Source organism: Paroedura picta, chromosome 14, assembly GCF_049243985.1.
Source record: "Paroedura picta isolate Pp20150507F chromosome 14, Ppicta_v3.0, whole genome shotgun sequence".
In the NCBI taxonomy this organism is placed as follows: domain Eukaryota; kingdom Metazoa; phylum Chordata; class Lepidosauria; order Squamata; family Gekkonidae; genus Paroedura; species Paroedura picta.
The window spans coordinates 26755683-26772249 of record NC_135382.1 but is presented as its reverse complement, the minus strand read 5'-3'; the positions used below and the strand labels follow the sequence as shown (position 1 = coordinate 26772249).

At 42.4% G+C, this 16567-nt stretch overlaps 1 protein-coding gene across 5 annotated transcripts in view; it reads left to right on the top strand.

The window, feature by feature from the left end:
* The window catches only part of WWOX (WW domain containing oxidoreductase), a 538960-nt gene that overhangs the window by 114496 nt on the left and 407897 nt on the right, over positions 1-16567 (top strand). For all 5 annotated transcript variants that reach the window (XM_077310532.1, XM_077310536.1, XM_077310534.1 and 2 more), the window contains exons 7-8: positions 5975-6160; positions 11766-12030. In XM_077310532.1, coding sequence (XP_077166647.1) covers positions 5975-6160; positions 11766-12030 — 451 coding nt within the window. The remainder of the gene's footprint in view (positions 1-5974; positions 6161-11765; positions 12031-16567) is intronic.

Below are 16567 nucleotides of genomic sequence, written 5' to 3'. Positions count from 1 at the left end.
TTCACATCTATCAATGTTCATTCCTCTCTGCTCAATGACTTCTGATTTCTGGTAAACTTTTAACATCTAAACAAAATGTTCAGTGGTGGCTTTTTGCTTCTACAGATAGAAGTTCTGTAGCATCTTGTTGCCCAAGATTCTAGCCATCCATGAAAATTTCAGGGCGATACTTTTGTAAACAAGCGTCTATAGAAATCGGTTACGCACTTTGGTAGTCGGAGGCCTGCATTTTGCAATTTAGGAAAAGGGGCTAGCCCCTGGGGTGGTTAAAATTTATCTTTTGAGCTTAGGTTTCTGATACGGTTTTGTCACTGATGCTCAGACAGAAACAATTTCTCATTCAGCAATGCACAAATAAAAAGGCTCTTGAAAAAAAAAATAACCAGGTCAGTTTTAATATACAAACCAAAGCGTATTTGAGCATCAGTGAGTGCAGAGGTCTTTGTGTTCCACTTATTAAGATCAAAGGTTGATTGCCTCTGAGACTTACAAAATTAGTTTTGAACATTTTTACAAGTGGTCTCTATTGTGCTTTCCTTTTACACTGGCTTTAGTGGCAGAGATTCAAGCCAGTCCCTTGTACTGTTCTCTTTTAATCTGAACCAAGTGCAGTTTTCTAAAGCTCAGTGTAGAGATAAAGTTTCTGCTGTCCTAATCTTGGAAAATACTGGGAGTATATTTTAAGTGCTTGTTCTTTTCCTCTCTGAGACCGTTTACGCACTGGAGGTTCCATGCCAGGCTGCAGGCTGAAGTTTTAGTTGTGGCAGGTTGCCCCACCTCTTCCTGCACCCACATGGGGGAGCATTTGGCCTGCTGCACCTCATCCGCCCCCAATCTGTGCTCCTGCACGGGAGTTGGGGCAGTGAAGTTCCTAGTGCTTAAACGGTCTAAGGTTGCCATCCTCCTGGAATTGCATCTGATCTCCAGACTACATAAATCCCTGGAGAAAAGTGGTACTTCTCTCCCCAGACTCTACCCTCCCCAGGCACCCCCCCCCCCACACACACACAATATCCCAAATATCCCAGAATTTTTGAAGGCAGAATTGGAAACTCTGCTTTTCCCTCTTCTGTGTAAATCTCAGTCCTGTAGGGTGAATGGAACAATGGCCCACCATCTCCAGCTGCTCCAAGCCCCCTTTCTACCCCCTCTTTACTTAACAAACAGTCCATGGTGTGGTAGGGTGCTGGATCAACTAGGGTTGCCAGGCAACCAGCAGGAGTTGGGAATATATAAAATCAGCATGATTGTGTTAAGAGCATTCCCAGGAAAATGGGAAGTGACATCACACAAAGGGTTGCCCAATCTATTGGGGCTGTTGGTGGGAGAGGGGGGCACATTCTGGGGACATAGGGGGTAAAGCTCTGGTTTTTGGAGAAAACTCTATTTAGACTTAACTTCTAACCCAAAAGCTAGATCATCCCCTCCCCCATAATCCCGGTGTGCCAATGTCAAGTAACATTAATTTGCAGCGTGCTTCCAGTTTGGAAGGGGTCTAGGGCATGGGTAGTCAACCTGTTTGCTGACAGGGGCTCATGGGAATTGTAGTCCATGGACATCTGGAGGACAACAGGTTGACTACCCCTGGTCTAGGGGAATTTGAGGGGGCAAGATGTCTCTGGAAAGTTTCTAATAGAAAAAAAACCTTCCACTCTAAAAGTTCATTTTTTTCTTCTGCTTTTAAAAGAAATTAAAACATTGGTGGGGCCCCTAAAAGCATCACGGGCCCTAGGCAATGTGCCTACTTTGCCTAATGGGTGTTAGCCCTGATTTTGCTTCCATCTACATCCCTGATTGATCAGTGGATCCATAGGACTTCATTGACCATGCCTCTCAATCTATGAAACCAGGGTGGATATTTTACACATGTCCATTTCACTGAAGACACATTCCCCCTTTCAAATGGGAATGAGATTTTCATTTCTTTTTCATAAGTGGGGGAATCCCAGGGGAGGAGGGGTTGTTCAACAAATTTCTTAAAAGCAGCTAAGCAACTTCTCCCTCAGCATGACAGTTTTTGCCTTTCCTCAGACTCTGAGAAGGGTAAGGGAAGGGAACTCCTTCAGTAACTCAGCAACTGAACAGAACAACTGGAGCTTCCTCATATGCATTTCCTTTCTCCCCAAAAATTAAACCATCAGTTCAGTCTGCAGTGCTTGAGAATGAATCCTGTTGAATAACGAGACTTGCTTATCATTAAATAAGCATAGAATTGCACCATTTTTGATGGGCTGTTGCCAGTGCTATACAATCAAACTTTAGAGTCCCCTGAAAGTTCCCCCTCAGCAAATACTGCACAGAATCACCCCACTTATTCGTCAAAGCTTCACAAACTTGGCTAGAATCTGATTTAAGCTATGCTTTAAAGCAACTTTCACTTTCTGCCCAAACAAAGGCTCCAAGGCTTTTTTGCAAAAAGAAAAAAAAGAAAAAAAGAAAAAGATGAGGAAAAGAAAAGAAAAAAAGAGAGAGAGGCTTAAACAGCCATGAGGGGCGTATTGGGTAGATAAGCATGTAAAATATTTATGATTTAATATGTACAGTTAAAAAATCTTTTGCTGCAAATAAAGTAGTAAGCGTTTTGCAGTTTTATAGCTTAATGGTTAATGAGAGAATTTTAAAGGCTATGTATGTACAGTATTTTAATTAAAATTTTAATTTAAAATAATAAAACCATGAAGAATATTACAAAGGGCAATAGCAATCGATATAATGGCCTGGAATGTTAAACAAAAATACTTTTTATTAAAAGCACTATACAGCAAAAAAATAAAAATAAAAAATAGAGCGATAGCAGATCCATCATTTGGCACATGAATGTGATTTGTCCGTGCTTGGGAGGAGGGACCCAGAATGATCTAGGCCAGGGGTAGTCAACCTGTGGTCCTCCAGATGTCCATGGACTACAATTCCCATGAGCCCCTGCCAGCATGCTGGCAGGGGCTCATGGGAATTGTAGTCCATGGACATCTGGAGGGCCACAGGTTGACTACCCCTGATCTGGGCCTTAACCCTGGACATTATAAGCTTAATTTTTCATGTTTCAGCATGATCAGTTTCTAAGGCATGGGAATACTAGATTTGGATGCAAAGCTATCGGGATGTCCGTAGAACATTGCTGTCCCCTTTAGAGAAGCAATTCAAATAAAGCTGTGATTGGATGGAAGCTCAGAGGCCATGGGGGAGGGAAACATGGTGATTTGAGTAGGACCAAACAATTCCGTGTTTTAGATGCTCATAAAGGGGTTGCCATGCGGGGCTGCTAAGCTGGTGGTATCTTTAAGTCCTCAAAAACCCATTCTGAGGGAGTTTGGCTCTGCAAATTTAGATGGCACTCTGGCAGGAAGATTTATGGATTCACTGAGGATACAGTCTGGAGCAGTCTATTGCTCAGACATTTTCTGCCTAGTGAAGATTTTAAACTCTTCATTCACTGATATGTTATTTCAGGACTTTGAACGTGACTTTCAAGGTACTGTTCACTGCACCCTCCTTAAATTCCCAGATCTAATGAGATCATTCAACCATGGATCAGAATGAAATATAGATCAAACCTTGTTTTAGAGAACTCCTAACATAGATTGCTGTTGCTTATTCAACTGGACCAACTGTGCCAAAATCTTGGGTTAGCGGAGGCTAAGCATTTGAAAACTGCCCTAAATGTTCTGTGTTTTCAGATTAATTCAGAAAGAGCTCTCTTATGTAACAATCTGATAACTAAGATTGTGAAGCTGAAGAAAATAAAATGCATATGAAATGAAATGATGTGGCTGCCCTTAAAGACAAGCACGGAAATTGTGGCACAATATCACTCTTCCAAGAGCCTCTTGTGGCGCAGAGTGGTAAGGCAGCCGTCTGAAAGCTTTGCCCATAAGGCTGGGAGTTCAATCCCAGCAGCCGGCTCAAGGTTGACTCAGCCTTCCATCCTTCCGAGGTCGGTAAAATGAGTACCCAGCTTGCTGGGGGGTAAACGGTAACCACCCCGTATTGAGTCTGCCATGAAAACGCTAGAGGGCGTCACCCCAAGGGTCAGACATGACCCGGTGCTTGCACAGGGGATACCTTTACCTTTATCACTCTTCCATTTACAAATCTGCAATAATTAAGTTCCTTGAAAGTACTTGCAATTCCAATTGGCCAGTTCGTTAAGCCGCTGACAGTTCATAGGTTTGCCTGATGTGCTCACAGATTGACTGTGAAATTCCATAAGTGATCTACGCACATAAGCACATATTCCGATCTGTTTAATTCCTTGTTAGGTTGGTTGTTTAGATAATGTGGAATTTTAATTGTTTTCTCCTTCCATTTTCTTTGCTATATAGAGCCTGCTCCATGGATGCTGAATTTAGGCCAAGAAACACAAATAATATTACTTTTTTCCCATTTGGGGCAATAGCGTGCTGCTGAGGCATGTGCACGGATGGTACTAGTGGGGCTATTTTTGCAGGTCTTTTCTTCCTGACTTGCATCCAGCCAAGATCAAGGGTAAAACTGGGGAGGGTAAAGAGCCACATGAAGTTCCCCACCCTGAAATTAAAAGAACAGCTTGCTTTAGTCCACCTAAATGACCTTGTGAGAAAGGTGGGGTCTAATTTGAGGCTGTTAGCCCGGTATCTGCTACACAAGGCTAGTTCACAGTTGAAAAATATATAATAATGTAATATAGTCCCATGGAAACTGTTTTATGATGGTGTGTGTGTTGCATTGCCCTGTTTGATTGTTTTTTCTCTCTCTTCCTTGAATTTCAAAAGGTCGTGTTGATGTTTTCCTTTACCTTTGACCTTTTTGGGGTGTTATTATCAAGGGCTGCTTTTACAGGATCAAGGGTCACAACCTTTAATAAATCAATTAAATTTAAGTCATGAAATCTCCCTGTCAGGTTTTTCAGTAGTTTACTGCTTTGCATTGGGACATTTGGTAATACATAGTACTGAACACTGGAGGACAACGCTGCAAGTGGTGACTGATATACAGCAACCATTGACTTTTCCAGCAGACATTGTGGTCTTTCAAAAACGTCAATTTGTTTTAATTCCTTGGGAATGAACCCGCATCAGTATCTGCAGTGCGAACTGTTGCTCGCTAGCAATGGTCCATTGAGACAGTTTCCGCACTGGGAACTTCGCTGCCTTGGCTCCCATGCGGGAGCACGAATCCGGGGTGGACCAGGTGCACTGGGCCATATGCTCCCCCTTGTGGGAGCAGGAAGAAGCAGGACAACCTGCCCAAACTCACACTCCTGCCTGCAGCCCAGTGCAAAGCTTCTGGTGTGGAATCTGTGTCAAAACACAAGCAAAGGATAACGTGGGTGGGCAGATTTCTAATTGGGCAATAGATTTACTCATGTTTTCACTTGCCTTTTCAGCCAGCCAGCTTTTGTATGATTCAATAGGAGAAACTGTTCCTAACTGTTCCTAATAGGAGAAACTTCCCTTTTATAGAGCCAGACATGTTCTAGGAGAGATCAGAGTTCAGCTTTCTTTCCCCACACAGTCCCCCCCGTTTTTTCTCAAAAGGCTGAAATCATAAGGGGTTTGACTGTGGTCAAAAGTTAGGAAGGGCTTAACTGTCTGATTCATATTCTTGGTTCTGGTGGAACTAGTTCCTGGAGGTGTTATTTGCCATGTTGAGTGAACGGACAGTGCTTTTATGACATAAGGTAAACAGCAGCTCTGGGTAGGGTTGAGTTGAGATTGCAGAAAATGGCACTGAGTTGGTTTCCTCCTTCAGCAGTGTGAGTTTTATCTATTTGGGTGTCTCATCTGCTGTTCAAGCACATGGGGGAAGAGGTAAACCCCCAAGAAATTGTAACCACAAATTTTCTAGAATAGTCCCGTGTTGGCCCTTAGTTAATGGGGATAAGAGAGAAAAACTCAAAACAACCCCACATTTTAGAAGATAGCCCACAAACGTTATGAACTTTCACACTGGTAATTGGCTCTGTAGTGTTACACGAATGTCTTTTGTTTTATAGACCTCTCCATGTGCTGATCTGCAATGCCGGTTTATTTGGTGTTTCTTGGCAACTGACCGAAGATGGCCTGGAATCCGTCTTCCAGACCAATCATCTGGGGCACTTTTATCTTATTCAGCTCCTCAAAGATGTTCTCTGCCGCTCAGCTCCTGCACGAATTGTGATAGTGTCATCTGAATCCCACAGGTTAGTTGCTCCAATTCTCAGGGTTGGCTGTCTTCCAAGAGGCATATAAAGAGTTTCCTAGTGATCCAATGATGTGAGTTCTGCGCCTAACCAGAACTCTTATTATTTCTTATTAAATTTGTAACCCATCCCATTGGCCCTGCCATCTTGGGGCCCCTTCCCACTGCAACTCTGGGTACCCCTTGAAAAACAGAGGATGTAAATGCAGGTCCTGTTTTGTCCGAGTAGCCCACACATTCAAGAACAGTGAAATAGACTAAATAGTTCAACATTGACTTATTACAAAAAAAATAAATGTAAAATCTTTATTTTCAGACTTTTATGCTGCTCTTCCCCAGGAGCCTCAAGGCATCCCACAACATATCATTAGAATAAAAGAGTTAAAGCATTTAATTTATTAAAACCTGTTTACATTAAAAACAAGGAGCTCTCACCACCTTGTCTCCAGTGGGAAGGAGGGATCTTTCAGCCAGGGGGTACTATAGAGATTCAGATTCAGGCACCTTTATTGGCATAAGATTTGATATACTTAAAACAAAATTTAAAATAGAAACAAATTCCGGACATAGACACATGGACAACAGTAATATGGCCTTATGGCGTATAGCCGATCTGCAGCAGAAATAGATTAGTTCTCGAGATAGTTGACAGGATTTTTGCGAGGTCCACTATCTGAGCAGGCTCCTTTATACTCAGCAACATCTTCACTAGGTGTTTCTCATCGCTGCACAGATAGTGCAGATTTCCCATAAAACCCCCCAGATAATGATGGAACATCTGAAATTTGGGGCAGTTGAATAATAGGTGGCTAAGGGAATCTGAAGAGCCTCTTGTGGCGCAGAGTGGTAAGGCAGCAGAAATGCTGTCTGAAGCTGTCTGCCCATGAGGCTGGGAGTTCAATCCCAGCAGCCGGCTCAAGGTTGACTCAGCCTTCCATCCTTCCGAGGTCGGTAAAATGAGTACCCAGCTTGCTGCTGGGGGGTAAACGGTAATGACTGGGGAAGGTACTGTCAAACCACCCAGTATTGAGTCTGCCATGAAAACGCTAGAGGGCGTCACCCCAAGGGTCAGACATGACCCAGTGCTTGCACAGGGGATACCTTTACCTTTTTTACCTTTAAGGGAATCTGGTACATTGCACCCGTGCAGACAGCTTCTCTCATTTTGAGGGATTTGAAGGAAGCGTCCTCTTGATAGGTTTGAAGGGAAGATGTTTAGGCGTGCAAGGAGATTTAATTGTGATTGGCCTTGGTATGAATACAGGTTAGCTTGCCATTTGGTTCACTGATTTTGCCAGAAGGGGGAATAATAATCGATTCACTCTCAATGGCATGACCTTTATTGATTGGTCATTCAACAGTTTCAGTTGCCAGACCCAAAAGAATGCACAGTTATTCTAAGAGGAGAAGCAGTGTCTTTTATTACGAGGAATTAAGAAGCTTAGCGCAGACATTGACGGTATCACTGTGAGCCGGAAACTCATGTATCCAGCATATTTCTTTGGGAAAGCAAGCATCTTTGCTTGATAGACACTTAATTCCAGCGGCCGTTAGAAATGCTTTGACAAAAGATTTATGAAATTCTATTTGATTTTTATGCACCGCCGTAGCAAAACATTAACACTTGACTCACTAAAATGTTTCGTTAAATGCACAAAACTGGAATGAGGATCCAGTATTTCTCTGCACTGTGGTTGGTTTCTGACATCCCCCTATGTTCATCTGTAAGAAAATGTAACAAAAAAATATTGTCCCTGTGTTGTTGTTTTTAATCGACTAGCTGAGGGTGGGAAAGAGTGGGGGTTTTTTTTTCCCCACCCTGAAATGTTTGAGTGTCCTAAAATGCAGCTTACTTCTTAAAATCGTGTTTCTCTAAAATTCGACCCCTGGGACTTGGCAGAGAGAGACCAGCCAAAGGTCAGGCTGAACCCCTTTATCACTTCCAAACACAAGGGCTTATAGTATAAATGACACGCTGCAGATAGATTTACTTTAACCGTTTTAAATTTATGGTAGCTGCAGTGAACGGGGGCTATAGAACATGCCAGTAATAATCCTCCCCTGTGTTAAAAGACATGAAACATCTAGTAATTAGGTGGTAACAAAAATCCTGGATGTCCTTATCTTTGCAAATCACACCAGGTTTATGAAAGCAAGAAGCGGAGTCCCATTACAAGGGAAGGAGGGCCACTGCAGGGCAAGCAAGTTGGCACTAGAAATAAATCTGCCAGCTCCAATCACTTGCCAGATGTGGAGGGCACTATGGGATATGTATAAATGAGCTGTTATTTAATGGGAGATTATGTTGAATTGTCAGCTGCTTGTTTCTCAGTGTAATGTCTGGAGCTCCAATAGCTTTTTAAAAATGCCATCTTTGCTTTTGATGACATTTTACCTGCCCCCTCCTCCACCCCTTATGGTGTCATATGGAGCTCAGTCCCATGTCTTCACAGAGCTTTAAAGCTTAATTTGAAATAAAAAAGGGGAAACAAACAAGAAGTCCTGGGCAGGTTCGGTGGCTGTTAGCCATGCAAGATCAGCCAAGGTTTATGGAAACTTATCCCACAATAAGTAAATGGTGTGCGTCCAACAACGGAAGAAACTGCGTTTCCATTTTTCATGAGTTTGTCATTCATTAAATCGTAACTGCACATAAATTAATCATTGAAATGGTTTCTGGTTTGTAAATTGTACCGGAAGCCGTTGCCAAGAGCTTGTTAGCTTCTGCACCTTATTACCTGGGAGAGTTTTGTTCTTGGAAGTGGTTACTCAGCTACCGATTTTACACTGCACCACCTCAGGAAATTGTAGCTTGGTCTCTTTTTAGGCTGAAGGTGGCACAAATCATTGGTGACTCCTCCCCTGACACTAGAAGGGCTCTGCCTCCACTCCTCAGTCCATCCGGAAGTGAAAGAAAATGCAGCAGAATTACACTGGACACCTGTACTGAGATATTTGCCCTACTGTCCTAAGAAGTGTTGCACCTTTCTAATTCCATTGTAATCAATGGTCTTATAAGGGTGAGCCCTATTTAGGATTGGTGACAAGAACATTTGGGCTTGAATTTAAACGTTAGAGTAGTTAGCCTCCAGGTGGTACCTGGAGACCTCTGTTGATCTCCAGATGATCAAGATCAGTTCCCCTGGAGAAAATGGCTACTTTGGAGGCTGGCATTATGCCCTGCTGAATTCCCTCCCAAGGCTTCATCCCCCACCCAAATTTTCCAAGTATTTTCAAACTGAAAACTGGCAATCTTATTTTAGAAAGACGCAGCCCTTTAAAGTAGCAAAGCAAGTGATTTATTCATTTTTTCTTCTTTCTAGTTATAGTGGTAAAAGATTGGGTCCAGAACCTTAGGGAGATATTCCATGTGCACAGACAGCTGAAGCAGTCTAGGGCAGGGGTAGTCAAACTGCGGCCCTCCAGATGTCCATGGACTACAATTCCCAGAAGCCCCTGCTAGCGAATGCTGGCAGGGGCTCCTGGGAATTGTAGTCCATGGACATCTGGAGGGCCGCAGTTCCCTGGTCTAGGGGTTAGAATGTTGACTAGACCTTGCAGTACCCAGGTTCAAACTCCCACTTGCCACAAAACTCACTGAGTGACCTTGGGTTAATCATTCTTTCTCTGCCCAACGTACCTCACACAGGTGATGGATTCATCAACAAAGGGAGAAACACATGTGCCGCTCTAAGCTCATAATTATATGATTTCCTGTTTCATCATCCAGTAAAAAAACAGACTGGAGGCAAACCAGGCAGGATTCTGTGCATCTGCTTGCTTAGAAAAGGAATATCAGTATCAGAGGACTAGGTGTTATTACCCAATCAAGGCACTAGAATGAGTACATCGTCCTCCGGCAAGACATTGGGGTGCGATTTCATGCAGTGCTGCATTTAAAATGGGGATAATTCACATTCCCGTGGCAATCTGATGGTCTTCAAAAAAAAAAAAATGGAAATATTTGAGGATGGATCCCGTCATAATACTCTTCATGTGCAAGTTGGAACAATTCTCCTCTCATGCAGCAGCTTCCCAAGACCTCACTTCAGGGGGCTGTGGAAGTCATCCTTACAAGTCCTGCCTCTCCTCCCTAAATCACCAATCCTTGTGATTTAGGCCTCATGTACATTCAAGGGATTGTCAGCCAGTCGGAGCCCATGGAACTCCACTGGATGGGAGGGGGTGAACCAGCCTCTGTTTAAGAAGGGTCAAAAACATCTCTCTTCTTTTGGATGGGGATTTCATAGCTCTGGAAAAGGAAGAATCAGTTTAGCCAGGCTTTTATTTGGCTTTTAGCTTGGATTTCAGGGCATCTTAGGGAAGACAGCTTTTTTTTTGGACGATTCCGCACGGGTGGATATGGTCGGGAGGGCAGTCATATGGCAGCAGGGCGAATCTCCGCTTCCAAATGGTTTTGCTGCCAGGGTGGGCCTCTCCCAGGTTCAGCTCTCACCGGAGGGCAATGTGGGAGAAGCCTGTAAGGATCCGAATGTTGTTTTAGAATTGTATAGTTTTAACTTGCGTTCCTTTATGTGATATACACTATCCTGAGATGGCTGGGCTGAGAGGGGAGGTCTTATAAATCGAATTATCAATATAATAAATAAATGTTATGTTTAACAAACCTCAAATGTAAGGGCAGACAAGCTAGGCAACAAATGAACAAAACTTGTCTTCGTATGAGGCTTTAGTTGTTTGCTACCTTGTTGTTATTTAAAGAAAAAAGAAGAAGGAAACAAACAGCTGGTGTTTAATGACTCTGTCAGACCCAATTAAAAAACATCAACTAGTTACTTTGATTTGTGCTCAGTCATGCCATGGGTATACTTAAAACATTAGACTCTGCCGGAGATCATTCTGGCTTTGTTCACATTTATCTTTTATACCTTTAAGGCGATTGATGGTGTATTACCAATGTTACAACCCCTTTCTAACCATCAATTTTTAATTTGATTCTAAGGAGCAAGCAGGTCTCATCTGTAGCTATTTGGGCACTTTTAAACTCTGGAGTATGCAATACTTGCACACTGGAAGAAATACTTGCATGCTGGAAGTGGCGATAAATGTCAAAGTTTGTCCTGTTGCTCTGATTTGAAAAGCCAAGAATTAGTTAAATTGAAAAGAGATCTTAGGGTTGCAGTGGAAAGTATGGGGAAAACAGTGAAAAAAGGTGAACCCCATGTTAGGTATTATTGGAAAGGGGTCTAAAAGAAATCAGCCAGAATTGTAATGGCCTTGCATGAAAGTCTGGTAAAGCCTCACTTGAAATGTTTTGTCCAGCGCTGGTTGATGTATCTCAAAAGAAAAAAAGGATATGATGGATCTGGAGACCAAGAAGATTAAGGGGTTCAAACCTAGGCCTCCCAGATATGTCTGACATTTTAGCCACTACACTACTCTCAATTTCCATTCCACTTGAAGGAATTTGGTAAGTGAACTGTGAGTTTGTAATGGCTATTAGTCCAACTGTGTTCAATTATGGGGCAAAGGTACAGCGATGATACTGATGAACTGGATGCCTTAAAAAGAATCAGAAGAACTGTATTTTGCTTCAGATGGACTCCCCTCCCCAAAGCTTTTTGTTTGTTTGTTTGTTTGTTAAGATTCACAGAAATTAACGACTGCTCAGGAAAACTTGACTTTAGTCGTCTTTCACCGCCAAAGAAAGATTACTGGCCTATGCTAGCCTACAACCGGTCCAAACTGTGCAATCTTCTGCTATCCACTGAGCTCAATCGCCGTCTTTCGCCCCATGGAGTGACATCGAATGCATTGCATCCTGGGTCTCTAATATATTCGTCTCTTCATCGCAACTGGTGGGTGTATACCCTGCTGTTCACTTTGGTTCGCCCTTTTACGAAGTCCCTGGTAAGTGTGTGATGTTTTATATCCGCTCAGATTTTGTGCAATGCAGCATATCTGTTTCTTTTTTTTTTTAATGAGCTATACCACATTAAAAAATGTGTAATTGATGCTTTCGGTAATGTATTCTAGAATCACGGTATTCGGTATATAGAATTTGTTTTTCGAGACTGCGTTATTCGCCGTGAGACATCTCGGCATTACTGGAGTAATGGATTAAGTTGCATGTATGTAATTTATGGTTTGTGGGGATACTGTTATGGGGTCCTTACCATGGGATTGTTCAGGGATACAAAAGAAGATAGAACAGAGCAAAAACAGAGATAAAAGATATTGTAAAGATGAGATAGCATTGGCAGGGGGGCAAAAACATCAAATGTTTATCACATAGAAAGGCGAAAATATGGAATCTAGTAATGGTTATCTCCATAACATCGGTCTTTTGCCTGGATCCAAAATTAGAAGTGATTTTCGCCTACTTGCCCCCGTTCTGCCTTAAAACAAATGTTTGCGTTGGCAAGTAGTGGGGCAGAAAGGGTATCACATGTTAAAGCCATGAGAGCTTAGCAGATGTTTCAGCAAACTATATTTTTATAAATCCTTCTACATTATAAATGGCTAGAAATCCAAGGGGGTTGGGTTACACGTCCTGTTTCTAGTGCAGTGCCAACCATTGTGCTTGAGTTTTAACAGTTGTGCTGCTCTTTTCCACCGTACTGGATGGGAATACAACGTTGGCATTGTGGCAGATTGAAAAAGGTCCGAGGATTATTTTATCATTTAGCTATTTTATTATTTAGCTGTTTATGTCATTATTTAGCAAGGTATAGAGATAGAATTATGTCTTTGAGCAAGCAGAAGGTAAGCAGACTCACATGTGCAGACTCGCATGTGCACATAGCTCAATAGCATTGGTACTGTTGGCAAAAATTGTTGACATCCCTTCAAAATTATGAGGAGGTCTGGTCTGTGCATTTGGATCATGCCTTCAGAAGTAGTAAGAGATCTGCCTCTTCCTTTTCCTTTCCAAAGAAATTAATAGCATTTAGTCTGGTCTGTTCAAATGTTTTGCATGTTAACAGGCATAATAATATACACACGTCAAGTCTGGATTGGTGGGTGAGAATTACTAGGTTTGAAGCTCACCCAGATGTTGTGGAACTTCTTTTGCTTGAACTCAAGAACTCCTATTATTTATTTGTTATATTTGTGGTCTGCATTTCCATCTGGGGAAGGAAGCAATGTACATTTTTAAGGAATCTTGGAAACCATCCTTCAACCTGCATGCCCCACTAATGCATTGTGAACATTAGGACACTTGGTCTGTTTAGCCTGGAGAGAAGACAACTGAGAGGTGATATGATAGCCATCTTCAAGTACTTGAAGGGCTGTCACATAGAGGATGGAGCAGAGTTGTTTTCAGTCGCCCCAGAGGGTAGGACCAGAACCAGTGAGATGAAATTAATCCAAAAGAATTTTCAGTTAAACATCTGGAAGAAGTTTGTGACAGAACAGTTCCTCAGCGGAACAGGCTTCTTTAGGAAGTGGTGGGTTCTCCTTTTTTGGAAACTTTTAAGCAGAGGCTAGATAGCCACCTCACAGAAATGCTGATTCTGTGAATTTTGGCAGATTGTAAGTGGGTGGGCAAAAGGGACGCTGTGGAGCATGCATCTCAGCAGCAACACACCAGCGATGACCCTGTGTGGCCACCACCATGTGCAATGGGCCTCACAGATGTAATGGCTGGGTTCTCTCATTGTAACACGGCCTTTCTTGAAACCAAGGGGACCTGCCCTGCCTCTCTGCTTAATTTGTCTGAACCTCATGAGTTTAGAGATCAACTTTCCCCTCAGTTCCAAGAAGTTCTAAGGATAGCAAACATAAAGGCTGTGAGGTAAGTTTGGTGTTGATCCTGTAGAACATTTAAAAATAACTGATGCAGGTTTAATAAGCAACAAAGAAAATTCAGTTGTGGCCCAGAAGAAAAAGATGTACACCCTAAGAGAGATCGAGTTGCACATGCACCACTCTATACCTGTTTAGACTAGGTTTCAGTACAAACCTCTGACACCGAATCCTTGCTCCCAGCCGAATTAACCAAACCATTTTTGGCCACACTTCATGCAGCAGCTGTTTAAGTTATTAAGCCTCCTATGATGTTTGCTGGCTGGCCAAACCACCTACCTTTCTTTTTATAAACCGTCCCAGCATCAGTCCAAATGGAGGCGGCAGTTCTGAAATCCCTTACACGCAAAGGGCACCACTGAAGTGGTTTCAAGACTTCATTCTAGCAGCGCCTTGGTGCCAGGGCATACTGAACTAATTAAAGTGATGTATTTCAACCAGCTTAGCTATTTTGATTCATGTTAGGCCGCTCTTTAAGATGGAATGTCTTGTATTAAACTTCTAGATGTATAACTGGTTCCATTTTTTTTTCCAGAGAGTCATAAGCAGAAATGTCAATCTGTTTTTATATTATATTATATATGAATATTATATATGAATATTATCTATGAATATTTTCATCGTGCCAGCAGGGTGGGTAACATATACTTTTAAAGCATTACAATCTGAAATATTTATCATATATTCAGCAAATTTTATATGGCATCTCCTAGAAATCCTGTTTGAAGGTCGTAGCTTGATATTCATAATTGCAAAACCTTTTAAAAAACTTTTCATGCTTCAAATTTTGTGCTATTCACATCTAATCAATATTTTTCTAAACAGACAAGGCTGCAGCTCTCTGCTGTGATTCAAGTGAACTAGATTGCTGTGGGTAATGTTAGGTACCAAAATCAGCCTGGAAACAGAAGTATTTGGTTGCAGATCGTTATGTTTGGGAGAAGCATGCTGCCATCTCTTGTGCTAGCAGCCCCAAAAAACAACAACATTGTGTGGAATTCTTTGAGGACAGTGAATTGCAACAACAACAACAACAAAAGACCTCTGCGAGGCTTTGTAGTTCATTCCTCTTTGGGAAACTTGGTACGAGAGTTAGGCAGCCCAATATGTTTTGCAATAACAAGTGATTACTTTTTTACTTAGTTTTTACATCTCTGTTTCCCAAACTCCTTTGGAACAACTTTCTCTCTTCCACACATACCCATGGAGACTTTGCCCTTCATTTCAGCTTTGCCGTTTGTTCTTCTGGAGCATTTCCCATTAATGATGTGAATTAGAAGCCCCACTTGTACAGAGCTCAGGGGGTGCTTTGGGACATTCTTATATCTACCTGAGTTTTTTTTTTCTTTAGAGTTTAGACAAAAAGCTCCCCGAAGTGATGAGTGTGTATAACATTTCAGTTACTTCTTAAATAGGTTGCATAGGTTAAAAAAGAAAGAAAGTCTTTTCGATGGTGCAGCTACTTTCCCCCATTAGATGTTTAACATCAAAAATATCCTAACACATTCTTATTTATTTTATTCTATATTGAAATGAGATTTGTACCCCGCCCCTCCTGAGGAGCTGACTCAGGGCAGCTTTCAACATTCTTAAATCACATAACATGTACAATTGATACATTTTGACCCCATATAACGTACACAATCAATACAGTTTATCAACAATTTAACATTAATTTAAAATAAAACCTTAGAATCATAGAATCATAGAATCATAGAGTTGGAAGTGACCTCCTGGGTCATCTAGTCCAACCCTCTGCACTATGCAGGATACTCAATCCTGTCGCTCATCTACTGTAACCTTTAAAAGCTTTTACTATGGTCTTATCAGCTGGTAGCCAACTCATACTGCTACATTGGATTTCCAGTTTCAGGGGTGTATCCATGTAGAGGGAGCCCAATAACTGTTTTGTTAAGAGTCATCCTGATGGTAATGTGCGTTCTTCCCCCATGTTCTCCCCGCATTAAACCTACTGCCAGAATGATGTGGGAAGCGAATAATCTGAAATGGGTGCACAACTAGTTTCCAACCCACCTCCAGCCCAGCAAGAATTCCAAACACATGATAGACCACAGCCCAAGAGTGGCTTTGATTGGTGTCGGTGGGTCACAGATTGCGGAAGCCTGCACTAAGGTGATATAAAAAGCAGCCCCCATCTGTTTCCTAAGACGGTGGTCCCCAACCACCGGGCCTCGGACTGGTGCCGGGCTGCAAACGCCCTGGCACCAGGCCACAGCTCCCTCTCCCCGCCGCCCCCAGTAAGAAACTTCCCAGGCCACAAGCAAATTGGCCACAAAATTGGCCGATTAGCTTGCGGCCCAGCAAGCTTCTTCTTTGGGAGGGGGGGAGAGGGAAGCAGGGCCATGCATGCGTGTTTGCAGGCGCGCATGCAAATTGCGCATTCGCGGCCATGCATGTGCGGCATGCGCAGCCGGGCAATCGCCCACCCCACCGCCGCCTTAAAAAGGTTGCAGACCACTGTCCTAAGAGATCTTTCAATAAACTTAGGAAGCATTGTAATGGGAACGTAAGAAAATCCTCCAGATTTCTCAAAAAATTGTTCCCAAGCAGTTGAGAAGGGATTCACCATGTTTTAATTATATATGTGTACAGCTTTGGACTAGAGACCTCAAAAGCA